General features: G+C 49.7%; 1 protein-coding gene across 1 annotated transcript in view; it reads left to right on the top strand.

Annotated features, from left to right (window-relative positions):
* Positions 1 to 12,947: 12,947 nt before the first annotated feature.
* Positions 12,948 to 14,745, top strand: part of LONRF1 (LON peptidase N-terminal domain and ring finger 1) — a 36,767-nt gene continuing 34,969 nt past the window's right edge. Inside the window, exon 1 of the mRNA XM_004592683.3 lies at positions 12,948 to 13,774. Coding sequence (XP_004592740.2) covers positions 13,057 to 13,774 — 718 coding nt within the window. The 5' untranslated portion in view covers positions 12,948 to 13,056. The remainder of the gene's footprint in view (positions 13,775 to 14,745) is intronic.

Below are 14,745 nucleotides of genomic sequence, written 5' to 3'. Positions count from 1 at the left end.
CAGCTGAGAGAGACCTGTTTCTTATGCTTTCCCAGTTTGCTTCCAGAGAAATAAAGAATCCCTCCTTCTCCCACCACTGGGCACTTGCAGTCATAATAACCTCTGGCCTTTCTGTTCATGGTATAACTGACCTACCCTGCATACTTAAGTGCAATCTATCACAAGAACAAGCCACTATGGGAAAAAAAAAAATGGTGTCTGGATAGTAATGTTAAAAGTACTTGATTTCAAATGCTTCCTAAAATTATACTGAAACTTAAACATACAAATGCTTATCCTGTATTAATAAAGTTCTCATTTTAGTCCCGTCCTTTTGAGACTCCTGGCTTGGGGTTACAGAGACTGCCATCACATCTGACATTGATGGATGAAATCCATTATAACACTACTGAAACATACACTATTGAAACAAATTTTGAACAATTTTTCTTTTTAATAGCCACATAATTATACATGTGTATGGCATATAATGTGTGATGATTAGATCAGGGTGATTGGTATATCCATCACCGTCGACATTTACCATTTTGTGTGTGTGTGTGTTAGGAACATTCAAGATCCTACCTTCAAGCCATTTTGAAATACTCAGCTCGTTGTGGCCCCTGCCAAGGGCAGGAAGACAGTTGCAGGTGCTAGGCAGGATTGCCCTTAGGAAGACAGGAAGCCCCTCTAGAGAGCACAGAGGCAGCCGTTGTAGCACCCTGAGAGTGGGGCTGCTGCTGCTTGATGTGCAAGAAATGCTGACTGACTTGTTTGTGTAACTCTGGGAGCTGGCAGGAAACCAAAGCCTATGACCCTCCAGGCTCAGCAGGTACAGCCTCTGGTGCCCTTGATAAATGGGATGACTGAACCAGGGGAGCTTATACTTGGGAACAAAATAAGGAAAAGAAATTACAAACAGCATTCAAGACCCTCCCGGCATCACCCAATGTCAGGGAACTGGGCCTCAACTATAGGTCTTTTTCTATGTGTGTCAGTGTGATGGGCCTCCAGTTCTGGTGCACAAAATCAGAGCAAATGAATGTTACCTAGGTGATTTTTCTAAAAGGTCTTCTGGTTTGTTTTACATACCACGCAAGGCTAAGACTGGATAACATGGAGAAAGAAGCAGTTACTTGGAACCCTAAGGCAATAAGGCATTTTCTTCTCCTGAAATATAGATGCCACTCCACTCCTGAAACCCCGTTTCCAGGATCTCTCAGCTTGTGCCTGTGGATGTTTCCTGCTCAGATGCTTTTTTTGAACAAGTGCAAGTTATGCTATTTTCTCATGTGTTATGTAGCCACTGCTACGCTGTAAACCTCCCATCCCCCATTGCTGAACATCTTCTTTTATGTTGTTTCATAGTATATTTGTTTTGGATCATGATATTAAGTCCTGCAAAGTCATTGGGTTCGTGATACTTTCCAAGGGTCAATATCAGAAGGGTAAGGACCATGGTACTTGCTCCATGCTCTCTGTTCACTTCCTAAGCAAGGATGGCCTTATGATGCTCACTCACACAATAGTCCATCAAAGCAGAGGAGACCTGTATGGAGCATTATCAAAACCAGCTTTTGAAGAAATTAAAAGATTCAACCAGTACATCACCTGAAGCAATATCTGATACACAGTAAACTCTTCTCCCATTATCTGCCAATGAATGTCTACCTTAGACGTGATTCAAATGAACCTGCATGGAGTCTGAAAAGCGTAAGCACATTTTGATGAAAACTTAAAGGATCCTCTTTTGGACACTCATGGTCAGTTATTTAGTTGGACCATTATAGATGTTAAAATTGGAGACCAGGTCCGGGGTCATTGTCTCTGGGATCATCTTCATGAATGAATTTGCCTAGGTCTAGGAACCAGCATTTTAGAAAATTCTCAGACCCACCATAAGATTCTCAAACCATAAGGTTCTCAGACACATTATATAAGAATCAGCAAGTGGGGGATCCAGTGCCATGACATAGCAGGACCAGCATCCCATACCTCAGTTTGAGTCCTAGCTGCTCCACTTGCAATCTAGCTCACTGTTATACCCTAGAGGGCAGTAGAAAGTGGAACAAACTTTTTGCCCCTGCTACCCACCTTGGAGACCTAGATGGAATATCCTGGTTCCTGGTTTTGGCTTGGCCCAGTCAAGACCATTGCCAACCTTTCTTTGTAACTCTGCTTAAAAGAAAAAAGAAAGAAAAAAGAAAAAAGGAAGGAAGGAAGTAAGGAAGGAAGGGAGACAGAAAGAAAAGAAAAGAAAGAGAAAGAAAGAAGGAAGGAAATCACTAGGCTAAATAACTAAATGTGTGAGTTTTGGAGAACAGAATAATAAGTTAGTCTTGCAAAGGCCCACTGTGCCACATTTTTCATCCCAGGACTAGAGACTTTTTGCTTCTTCCTAAGACAACAGTGTTCCCCAGCGCACAAGCATGAACCTCATAATGAACAGACAAAAACCTTTGCAGCATTTTTTTTTTAAGATTTATTCTTTTTTTATTACAGCCAGATATACAGAGAGGAGGAGAGACAGAGAGGAAGATCTTCCGTCCGATGATTCACTCCCCAAGTGAGCCGCAACGGGCCGGTGCGCGCCGATCGGAAGCCAGGAACCTGGAACCTCCTCCGGGTCTCCCACGCGGGTGCAGTGTCCCAATGCGTTGGGCTGTCCTCGACTGCTTTCCCAGGCCACAAGTAGGGAGCTGGATGGGAAGTGGAGCTGCCGGGATAAGAACCAGCGCCCATATGGGATCCCGGGGCTTTCAAGGCGAGGACTTAGCCGCTAGGCCACGCCGCCAGGCCCACCTTTGCAGCTTTGTTTCATTCTTAGAGTATGTCCTACTTACTGAAATCAAGACCAGGTGATCTGGCCTCAGGGTTCTGATGCCTTTCCCTGCTAAGCCTCAAAGCCACTGTCCCCTAGGTCACGAATGGTGTCCCAGTGATCCCAGGTCCCTGCCACAGCTACCTGAATGGTGGTGCCCATGCAGCATCTTCCACTATCCTGCTGTTGATGCTACCTCACCACCAGGGGCAGTAAGGTGAGCTCTGAAACCTACCAGGAGCCATGGGGCTGAAGACCCTGTACCCCATTGTAGTTTGGCCCTGGCCCAATTTTTGAGTTAGCCTGGATTCTTCAGTAATGTGGGTGAGGCTGATGTTTCTCTTGAGGGGCATAGAGGGGAAGAAAGCAGTGTCCCCAGCGTCTGCTCTGCAGGATTCATGAGCTTTTCCTTTCTGCTTCACCCCAAGTGAAACACGTGGTCCCCTGACAGGGTTAAGGACCAGACAGCATGGATGACCTTTTGGTTGACCAGTTCTCCCCAGTCCCCTGGTGATGGTGGTAATTTCTTGTGGGTATGAGTTCTTTACTTGCTCCTCCCTCTGGGATCTAAGCTTTGGCTTTGGAGACTTTCACTTCCTGCTCTTCACTCACGTGTAGCTTTTACTCTGCAGGATGAGATGTGAGGTCCTACTAGGCAACCTTCATTTTTGCAAGACTTGTCGGCTATTTCCATGACGCCTTTTGGGGGAGAGATCAGCAGCCAGGCAATGTAGGCATTATGATTAGTGGAAAGGTGAACATGCATCCCTATGTACAAGAGCAGGGGAAGGCTGTTGGTGATGATCCTCCTCACCATCAGGCACTGTGGCCTCTGGGCTCTGCCTCCAACAGGTGTGTCCATCATGTGCTCAGCTGAGATGACCTCGGCACAGCTGCTACGCAGCCCAGGTGGATGCCTTGGGGAGCAAACAAGGTTTTTTTTTTTTTTTTTTTCCAGTGAGTCAAAAGTGCTTCTTAGGCATGAAGGGGCTACAGTTGGGGGTGAAAGGAGTAGCTGGTAGCTCTTGTACTCATGACTGTGCATGGTTGTATTTATGCCTTCCATGGATGTAGCCAGCCTCCAAGGTTTCTCTAGGTCCTGCAGCCTGCTTCTGGGGCACTAGCCACATCTTGCAGGAGCTTCACACCAAGCATTGGGTCTTGAGGCTGGGGTTTGTGGATACTATGCACCTTTGCTGGTCTAGATAGGTTCACTCTCAAAGATGAGTGTGTTTTTGGGTAATTTTATAACATGCTCTCCTCCCTTGTAGGTCGTTGGTTGTTTCTGTAGTTGCTCCTGGAATGGACTAGCTAAACATGCCTGCTGCTGTGCCCTGCCCTCATTCCGTGCCCTCCCCCGTGCCTTATAATATGCAGCATGTTCACTCTTCTCAGCCTTGTTTCCGTATGATAGTTCCTGTTGGGGCCTGTGTATCTTGCTGAAGACACGTCTCGGGTGGCCCAGGCAGCTGTGGGAGCCGTGGCCAGTCATTGCTCCAGAGCTGGCCCCTAAGATGGTGCAAGAAACCCGCTCACGCAACATTCAGGCCTTTGGTGCGCAGGGCGGGGGGCATCTTTCTCCTGGCACCTGTGTGTGCATCAAAGGCGCAGAGATGCGGGGAGAGGGAACCCGGGGAGGCTTCTGGGAGGGCTTCCGCAGCTGGAGAGTCAATTCAGCACTGGTTTTCCCTTCCTCGGGCTGGGAGCCAGTACACAATGGTCTGTCTCCAGAGTTGCTACCTATGACCCCCTGTCCTGCCCATTGTGATCTGTCACTGTGGTCATCATCTCTGCTGCCTTCACAACGTGACAGTTGCTCTGAGGGAGGGCCTTGGATTGTTTCACTGTGAATGACAACAACAACGATAGCAGTTGCGGGCTGAGAGAGCTTCCCTTTCCACTGGAAGTTTATCAGAAGGCAGGTTGTGTTCAGAGACTTTAAGGAAGGATCTGTTATCACCGCCCCCCAGCCCCCTTGGGGCACAGAAGATTCAGAAAAATTTCACTTGCACCCGGGTGCGAAATCAGATGGCATATCCTCAGGTCATACGGTTTTCACCAACATTACTTGAATAGTTTGGCATTTTCCAGTTTCCCTTGTGCCCATAAGGGATTCTTTTAAAAATACAACATAAACCTGGTTACCAATATAAACAATTCAAGAGCATCCTTTTAAGCAAGATTTTTTTTTTTTTTGAGATTTATTCATTGTTAATGATTTACAGAAAGAAGAGAAAGAGAGACATGTCTTCCATCTGCTGGTTCATTCCCCAAATGGCTACAACAGCCAGAACTGAGCTGATCTGAAGCCAGAAGCTAGAAGTCTCAAGTAACTGGATCCCAAGGACTTGGCCCATCCTCTGCTTATTTTTCCAGACCATAAATCAGAGAGCTGGATGGGAATTGGATCAGTCAGCTCAACGAACCTGAGCCTATATGGCATGTAGACTCTTGCAGGTGGCGGATTTGTTTGTGTAGCCACTGTGCCAATCCGGTCTTTTAAGCATGTTTTTAATGTAAACAAATGGAGGAGAACTTAGCAAACACAGGTTAGATGTGTTTGAGCTATCTATATCTGAAGTCAGATAACTTGGCTACATCAGCTTTAGGGGAAATAAAAATGGAACAGTTAAAGAATTGCCCCTTTTGTCCAGAAGGGTTTAATCTAAATCCCAACAGCACCTGCTATGGGGGTGGCCTGAACTCTTGTAAGCCTGAGTTGATGTAATAGGAATAATGATGAATGCCACTTGGTTTAGTAAAGCCTCCAAAGTCAAAAGTCACAGAAGCCAAGCTGCCTTGAGCATTAATGCACTTGTGGCAAGCTTTGGTTCCTTTGAGACAGGTGTAGAAGGGCTGTCAGCTAGAAACAAGAGTCAGAATTGAGGTCTCAGCTTGGAAATTTTCAAAGAATGCTCAAGGTTAGAATTAGCTTCACTTGGCAACCAGCATTCTGGGGACAGTGGGACGGCCAGCTTACCGTATCAGACTGCCAGTTTGAGTCCCAGCTGTTCTGCTTCCAAACCTAATTTCTGAAAATGCATCTAGGAAGGCAACAGAAGATGGTCCAAGCAATAGGCTCCCTGTCATCCATGTAGGAGAAATGGATGAAGTTTTGCCTGTTGGCCTCTGTCTGGCCCTGCTGCAACTATTGTGGGCATTTGGGGAGTGAACCAATGGGTGGATCTTTCTGTCGCTCCTTCTCTGCCACTTTGTTTTTCAGACAGATAAAAAAATTTTTTTAATAAAAATGCTCATCAAAAGCTGTTGTACTCAAAGTAATGTCCTTGTGATTCAGTTTCATAAGGGAGTTGATAGGATTATTAAGTGGAGGTCTTGGAATATGGAGTCATCCTACCACACTATTCTTCAGACTGTTCAACCCAGTGCTGTCTTATCAGCTGAGATAGGCAAAGCTGCAGCCTAGAAAAGCGTTATTGTGTTTCTCAAGGAACGGAAAGCACAGTGGAGTCTGACACCACTTGCTGATACTATGATGTAGCCCACACTATTAAAACATCATGATTTATGATATTATGCTATCTTTTGGTGTTAATTCTTGTGTTAATTAGTTGCCATTGTTTGGATGTTGGTGTCCCTCCAAAAATCATACATTGGAGCCTTCATATGCAGTAGTTTTCAAGAGGTGAAAATGTTATGAAGGTAGGGTCTGTGTTAATTAGACCAGAGCCCTTACAAGAGACTGGAGGCAGCCTCCTCTTGTCATTCTCTGTGCGAGGACACAGCACCAAGTCTCCACCTGTGATGTTAGAGCCACATCAGACATCAAGTTGCCTGGCACCGACTTTGAAGTTCTCAGCCTTCCTAACTGCGATCAAAAATTTTTTTTGCCTAAGGCATTGGTGCCCTCTGCTAGATGAAATAGTCCTTCATGTTCCTGATGCAATTAATTTCACTCAAGTTTGAAAGGCTGTCCTCTCATCTGGCCATTCAGAATTGGAGAGGTGGATCCTTCTCTTTGGTCCATGACCTTAAATACATCTAAAGCTTGCAAGGGACACTGACTGAAAATTAGACTAGAAAGCCCCATTTAGAAAGATGTTTCCCGTGCTTTGCTTCTCATCTTATCTCTCCTGACTTTTCAGCCATTGACCTAGTTGCTTATTTTTGTTTGACTTTCAAATCCGTATGTTTTCATTTCCTGGTTATTTCTGTTCCAGTAAACTGATATGTCAATTTTATTTCTACTCATCTCTCTAAAATATAATTATTATCTTGTTAGAACCTGCCCTTGTTGGAAACCATGTCAAGGCTTCCATCCCACATCCTTAATCGCACAGGCTTCCCTCTCCCCTCCAGCCAGAGAATAAGTGAATGCAGCCTTCCCATAAAGAAGCTGAGCATTTAAGAAATACATTTTTGGTTACGCAAAAGTTTCTTACATATATTTGACAGTTTTCTTTTGGTTGTTGTTGAGGACTTATTAGATATTCTAGGCACTGAATATTCAGTAATGAATAATGAAGTTAAAATCCCATGTAGAATTTTTATTATTTGTGGAAGATAATAAAATATTATAAATTAGGAAAAGAGGTTAAAGGAAAACAAATCTGGAATGGGGAGTGATGGTGACAAGGTAAGTCACCACAAAGGGGTGACATTCATACAAAAGTCTAGGAGAATATAGGAGGCTAGCCTTGGGAACGACTATCAGAACAGCTCTCCAAGCAAGATAGGACAAAGGTCCTGTGGAGGCCAGTGTGCCTAGAGAGGAGTGACAGAGGAGACATAGAAAAGATAAACTTGGAGAGATTGGAGGGTGGGGATGGAGCAAGTGCTGACTTCAGGGTCACCCTGAAGAAGTTGGAATTTCTTCTGAATGAGACAAAGGCAAATACTGTGTTTTGAAGACCAGATTGTTTAGACTCTAAGATGACGCCTTTGGCTTGCTGTGTTGATAAAGGAATGAGGAATGTGATGCCAACGGCAGAGATTGCATTGCGAAAAAGAGATGCCAGTGGTTTGGATGAGTAAGGTGTTGGGTAAAGCATGAGAAGGGTCAGACTGAGCTATGGATTGAAGGTACAACCTGAAATCATCTGACAGACCAGATAGGAAGAGAAAAAGAGGAACTGAGGATGACTTCGAGATTTTTCACCAATATGGACATCCAAACAAATCTTTTCAAATCTCCAATGACTTTGCTGATTTTTTCAAGAGGTTAGGGACATTTTAAAACAACAATGCTACTAGTAAGACTGAAGAAGGAATTCTTTGTTTTTCTTGATTTGTTACTCTACATAGATGCGTGTGTGTGTGTGTGTGTGTGTGTGTGTGTGTGTGTGTGTGTGTTGGAAGTCTGAGCTCAAGGTGTCAGTATGATCAGCTTTGGATGAGGGTGCATTGCTGACTTCTCGCTGTTTCCATAGGATGGGAGGTGATGGAGCCAGCTCTGTCTTCTTTTCTTTAGGATGTCAGTCCTATTCATGAGTCATGCCGAATCACCACCCCTCCCAAGCGCCACCTAATACCATCACAGATAGATGATAGTCAGACATTCATCTGTCTGTTTCTACTTGCAGACTTATTTCTCTTGCCTAAGGAATACCAGCCATCTTTACTTTACGACCAAAAAAAAAAAAAAATGCTAATGGCTTGGACCAGGGTGATAGTAGGGCTGGAGAGGGTGGGGAGGGTCAAAAAGGGCTCAGATTCAGGATATATTCTGAAGGTGAATCCAAAAGAATTGTCTGACGGACCAGATAAGCAGTATGAAAGAAAGGGAAACTGTCTTATCTCAGGACACTGTACTGAAGTTCTCTAGACTAGGGGAACTGTCACAAATGATAAGCGCCTGTTCCTCACGGTTCTGGAGGCTGGAGAATTTAAGACCAAGGTGCCAACATGGTCAGCTTTGGGTGAGGGCAGATGGCTGCCCACTTCCTGTAGTGTTTTCATGAGGTGGAATGCAAGGGGAGCCAGCTCTCTGGCCTCTCCTTCCCAGGGCACTAATCCTGTATGTGAGGGCTCCACGCTCATGACCTGGGAACCTCTCCAAAGGCTCCACTGGAATACCATTATAGGAAATCAATTCCAGCCTATGAATTTGGGAGGAATACATTCTGTCTATAGGACAGGAGAAATAACTGTGTTCATGCTAATTAATTTTTTCACTAGCATAATTGAAGAAAGTAGGTATCTTCAACCGTGATCTCATGTCTTCTTGGTGCCTTGGTGCTAGAGACACTTTAGAAAACAAGACGGGCAGATATTCCAGATGTTAAGAAGCTTGCTTTGTAAGGATGGACACAAACAGCACACACTCATGTATAATAGATCAGCTGATGGTAAGTGCTGCAGGCATGGGCGGCAAGGAAGGAGGGTGGGGCATGCCAGGGGAATTGTTCTGTGGCCAATTCTTAGAATGTGTTAAATAATACATGGGGTTTTATCTCTTTTTAATAGCTTGGTACTGGGAAATGCTTTCATGATATCAAATGAAAATAGAGCCAGTGAAACAGAGTACGAGTTACACACTTCCCATTTCTAGATTCTTCATTAGAAGAGTTACTCCCAGCAGCCTTGCTGGAGGCAGAAGAGAAAGAAAAAAAAAAAAAAAAAGAAAAGAAATGATGCAGTATCCATGAGGCCCCTTGCTCATGAACTCCACAGGGACAAGAGAATATTTCAGTAATGAGTTGTAAAGTGTATTTGCTTAGAGAATAGCCAGTGCAGACAGTTGGGTTTAAACATCTAGTCAGAATCACCTTTATTTAACCTACTCTGGTTGCTCTCATTAGGGCTTTTCTCTTGGAATGCTATTATAGTAGTCATATATTATATTTTTAGCATCTTATATAAACTTCACCACAATGCCTAAGTTATATAACCCCTCCCGTTCCCCACCTTCTCCCCTCCCCAGGGTTTCTTCCAGTCCCTGGGAGATCTACAGTAGGGATGAGGCGGTACATACAGTGTGGGGAGGGGGTGTCTATAGCCAGTGATTGCAAATGCTCCTATCTCAGAGATTGGTTCTCCCTCTTGGGAGCTCGGAGCACAATAGGGTCCAACCCACAAGGTGTGTTTCCTAGTACCCTTCTGTTCTCAGTCTTCACCTGGAGCTCCTGCGTTATCATCAGACGTCACACGGCTCTGCTCCTGAGGCTAGGAGACTATCTTCTTCCTCACACTGTGTTCAAACAACCCTCTCCAGGACTCAACTCAAAAGGCAGGAGGCACCTCAGAAGCAGGTTCACTCCCCTTTGCTTACAGATGGCAAATGGGGCCCAGAGAACTCCTATGACGTGGCCCCCAGCAGAGGCAGACCTCTGGATGCCTCCCTGCCCACCCCCCCAAGCAGGACTTCTCAGCGACCAGGAGACCCTGGGATCTCAGCTTCCTCCTACATGCAAAGCACGAGGTATAAAAAGGCACCGATGAGACGAGCTTTTAAAGTTTACTGTTCTTAGCGCACTGAATAGAATGTTATCAACTGAAGTGAATCAGAAAGAGGACGCGGTTTTTGGCTTGGCTCCTTGAAACTTAAATTCAGTCCCTCCTTTACAACGACAAGAGTGGGAAAAAACCAATTGCAAATTCAACCTTTGCCAGGAAAAAAAAAAAGGAGGTTCCAGTATACATCTTCAGCTGAGCTGTGTACAAGGAAAGCACAGTGTTGTGTTCCTCTTAAATAGGAGTTTACCGAACTATATCAGGAAGAGTCTTCCAGTGGGGCAGTGGGCGGGAGGGATAGGCAGGGAACCGTGGTGATAAGCATTTTCCAAATTAGGAAACAGATACGCTTTTCTTCTCACTCTCTTACATAACTGATCTATTTTAGTACACAACACTAAAAACCGAAACGGAATACAAATCTCATGATTTTACTACTTTGTTAGCTAAGAATGACACAGGCAGGTCTCCTGGGAGGAGAGAGGAGAGTTCTTTCCCCACCCTTCTCCCCCTTCCCAGGGGCTGTCTTGTAGGATTCCCTTGTCTCCATCACAGCCTGCTTGCTGGCTTAGAGACCACAGGCTACACTTTAAAAAAAATGAATGAAAGGTATTCATTTCTCTTTTTCTTTTGAACTTAAAAAAAAAAGCAGTTGTATCCAAGTGCAGGTTCCTAGTCAGGGACACAGAATGCAGAGTGACCTGTTCGCGTGCCAGTGATTGCATTGCTACACTTCCTGATCGGGAGGGAAGCTGTGCAGCATCCAAAGGCCACAGCGGCTGCTCAGCCTCTTACATAAATAAGTTACATAAATGAGAACAAGTTATGTAAATGTATAAACCAGCAAACACGCACTAGAACCATTCACAAATGCCAAGGAGAACGCAGCAAGAGTCCTCCCACAGTCTCATTCCTCCTCGGCCCCTCCCCCCGCACACCCACACCCGTAGTTGTGCCATTCTACTTCCCATCAGAGGCGGATATGCTTCATCTTATCTGTTCATAGAATGAAACTCCAATGGAAAAATGCTATTTCCCCTTGTTACTTTGGGGAGACATTCCAGAAGAAAATCTGATTTTAAAAGTGTCTTTGAAAAGTAATGTGTTTCTCCATCCATGATACTCGTTGTGTAATCATGGGCATTTATTCTATTCTAACTGTTGCTCATTTTGCAAGCTGCTGCTACGGACCATCGCATCAGTTAATGTGCATGGACATATGGGTACTCACAGCCCGTAGGGACTGCGGCTCCAAGCCTGTGTGCATCTGACTCGAGTCATTATTTTGCTTGTTGAAGAAAGGTGGTAATTCAGGAGCCGGGGATTAGATTCAAGTTCATGCCTATGAATAAACAATCCTGGTTCTGAATGATTTCAGTGTCCTTGATCTGACTGCAATTTGCTCCAGGTGCAGTGTGAGTGAAAAATGAACGCGCGTGTGCTCCCTGCTGGGACAAGTGCCTCCGTGGTTTCTCAGCCCGCTTTTTTATTCACTCTCTTGTGGTTAATACTTCTATGAACTATTACTACTAACACCCTAGCAATGGATCTAGAGATGATGCTAAATCCTTTCTGCGTTATTTGGGTGACACGGGACAAGTGACTTTCTTTCCCAACCATTTGCAACAAGGGCTCAAAGTTTTTTTTAAGTCACTTCCAACATGAATAATCCAGTACCCTATCATCAAATTTATATGTATTTTTTCTAGCGGAGAGCTTTAAACTCGCTGCTGTCAACTAACTCTAAAGCAAATAGAACCCGGTATAGGCAAGGCGGATCATTTGTTTTCATTCTGTTAGCAAACCTGCAGACCTAGTTTGGGTTGAAGTGATACGGTACCTGCCTGGGGAGAGAGATCTTTCCTGAGCAAATGCTGGCCTGCACCAACTGTGAGGTACACCTAAGGGTGGGGGGGGGACGGGAAGTAGGGGTCGGAGGGTAGCTGCCATCCCCAAAACGTGTCGGATTCCTCCCTCTAGAGAGGGTAGGAGTTTTGAACCGGAAAGGCGGCAGCCCACTTGGCACCGGGAAAACCCGGAGGTGAAGGAGCGTATAGTTTTAGGATCGCCGACTTCTTTTGTGTCTGGAAGCTGACCCGCCGTGCTTGAGTCACAAAGTCATCAGACGAAGCTTTCTCACGCCCCGCGACCTCTACATGCCCATCTGTAACGTGGGGGGCCTAAACTAAGGAAAACAGAGCCCTGCACCTGCCGACCCAGGCACCGCAGCGGGGCAAGCGCACAGGTCCCCACCCAGGTGGGGGCAGTGGGCGTCGAGGGCCTCACTCCTGCCAGGCGGATCTGCTCAGCAGCACGAGGGCACCCACCCAACAGGGGCTGGCGAGGGGGTCAGGGCGGCAGGTGAGTGGGTGGGGGGCGGCGGGCCAGGGTCCGGGCGGGACCGACGACCGCGGATCCCTCGGGCTTTGTTTAGTAACAAGCCAGGCCTTTCTTTCCCGACAGACCAATTAGATCCACGCCGGGGGATCATCTGACCCGCGTCCCCCACCAGTAGGGGACTCGGGAGGGGGCGGGGCTGGGCGAGGCGGGGCGGGGCGCGGCCGCCGGCGTCTTCGAGAACGCGGCCGCGGGTGGCGTGGGGGAAGTCCCGGGCGCCGCCAGCCGGGCCGAGCCCGCCCCCCGCCGCGCAGGCCGCGCCCCCGTCGCGCAGGCCCCGCCCCTGCCGCTCAGGTCCCGCCCCCGGGGCTTCCCGGGCGCGCGCGCCGCCCCGCCGTGTCCGCGCGCCACGCCCCCCTGCTCCCGGGCCGCGTGCGGAGCCGCGCGCCCCGTCGGCTCCGGGACCGTGGCGGCGGCGGCGGCGGCGGAGCGGCCGTGCGCGGGCCATGTCTTCTCCGGCCGTGGCGAGGGGCTCCCCGGGAGGGAGTCGGGAGGTGGCCCCCGGGCCGCTGAGCCAGGGCCGGTTTTGGGAAGTGGGCGGCGGCGGCGACCAGCTGGAGCGCGCGGCCGCGGAGTCGGAGCGCTGGGAGCTGCTGCTCCGGCGCGGGGAGCTGCTGGCGCTGGGCGGCCACCTGAAGGGAGCGCTGGAGGCGTACGCGGCGGCGCTGCGCCGCGGGGCCCCGGTCAGGCCCGAGTGCCTCGGCACCCTGGTCGACTGCCTGGTGTTTAACTACCGGCTCCGCCACGGACTGGGCTGGAGCGCGGCCCCGGCGGGCGGCGCGGCCGCGGGCGGGCTGCTCAGCTGCCTGGGCTGCCGGGGTTTCCTCAGCGAGCCGGTGACCGTGCCCTGTGGCCACAGCTACTGCCGCCGCTGCCTGAGGAGAGAGCTCCGGGTCCGCTGCCGCCTGTGCCGGGACCGGCTGCCGCCCGCCGCCGCCGCCTCCAGTGCCACGGATGCTGAAGGGACCAGCCCGCGGCCGCCGCCTCTGGCCGCCGCCATCGCGGCCTCGGACTTCCGAACCAGCGTCGTCCTCAACCACCTGGCCGAGAAGTGGTTCCCGGGTCAGCGCGAGCGAGCCCGGGCGGCCGGTCGGCTCGGGGAGCTGCTGCTTCAGGGGCGCTACCGGGAGGCCCTGGCCGCCGCCTGCGAGGCGCTGCAAGCAGGTGACCGCGCGGGGATGCGGGGATGCGGCGCGGGCCCGACCGACCCCACCCTCCTTTCCCAGACGGGCCGGGTACCCGGGGTGGCTCTGCAACCTGGGGCGGCTGCTGCTCGACTCCCCGCACCCCCCGTCCCGCTCCTCCTCTCCCTCCCCAACAACACCCCCGGCTTGGCACTCGGCGTGGTGGGGATCTCGGGGTGCTCGCGGGTGTGGGAGGGGGCGGCGCCCGGGGTGCTTCGGTCACAATGGGGATCGCCCCGGGAGCCCACTGTGACGCGGCGCGGGGAGGGGCGCGCGGGCGCGGGGTTCCCTCGGCTGCGGCCCCGTGGTCGGTGGCGCGCGCGGCTGTCCCGGCCCGAGGCCGCTCTGTGGCGCGGGATGGGTGGGAGCTGGGTGATCCCCGAGCGGCCACCCGCTTCCTGCCGCGCTCTTTTCCGGTAATTGGCGCCTCGGGCCAGGCGGGTCCCCTCTCCTGTCCTCTCCCCGCGGGAGAGGTGACATTTCGGCGGGTGGGGGATCCCCGGCCGAGGGTAGGCGAGCAGAGTATACCTTCCTGACCCACAAAAGTCACCGGGGCAGTGGGAAGCCGCGCGAGGGCAGAATTGCATAAGCTGGGGTGGGGGGGCGTTGTGTAACGGGTGACGTCCGGTGGGCGTGGCGGGAGCTCGGCGCCCGCACCCAGTGCCGGGAGGCCCCGCCGGCCCCGGTGGTCAGCCCCTACCTGAAAATGCCCGCAGAATGGGTTCATCTTGGCAGCGTCCACCTGCTTGTTTGAAAGCATTGCGATTTACGTGCTCACTCCGGAATACGCCCAGCCTAGGGCAGAGATACCGAGCTAGTCTGACCAAGAATTCTCGCCACACTTTGGTTCCACTGCGATCGCATAGGGAGTGTGTGTGTGTTGGAGGGTGTTGTGGGGAAGGCCCTGTCTCCTGCTTTTGTCACTGTGTCTCAGCCTCAGCTTCCCAGCCT

Source organism: Ochotona princeps, chromosome 11, assembly GCF_030435755.1.
Source record: "Ochotona princeps isolate mOchPri1 chromosome 11, mOchPri1.hap1, whole genome shotgun sequence".
NCBI classification, from domain to species: domain Eukaryota; kingdom Metazoa; phylum Chordata; class Mammalia; order Lagomorpha; family Ochotonidae; genus Ochotona; species Ochotona princeps.
Note: the sequence above shows the minus strand (reverse complement) of the source record. Positions and strands in the feature narration are given on the sequence as shown.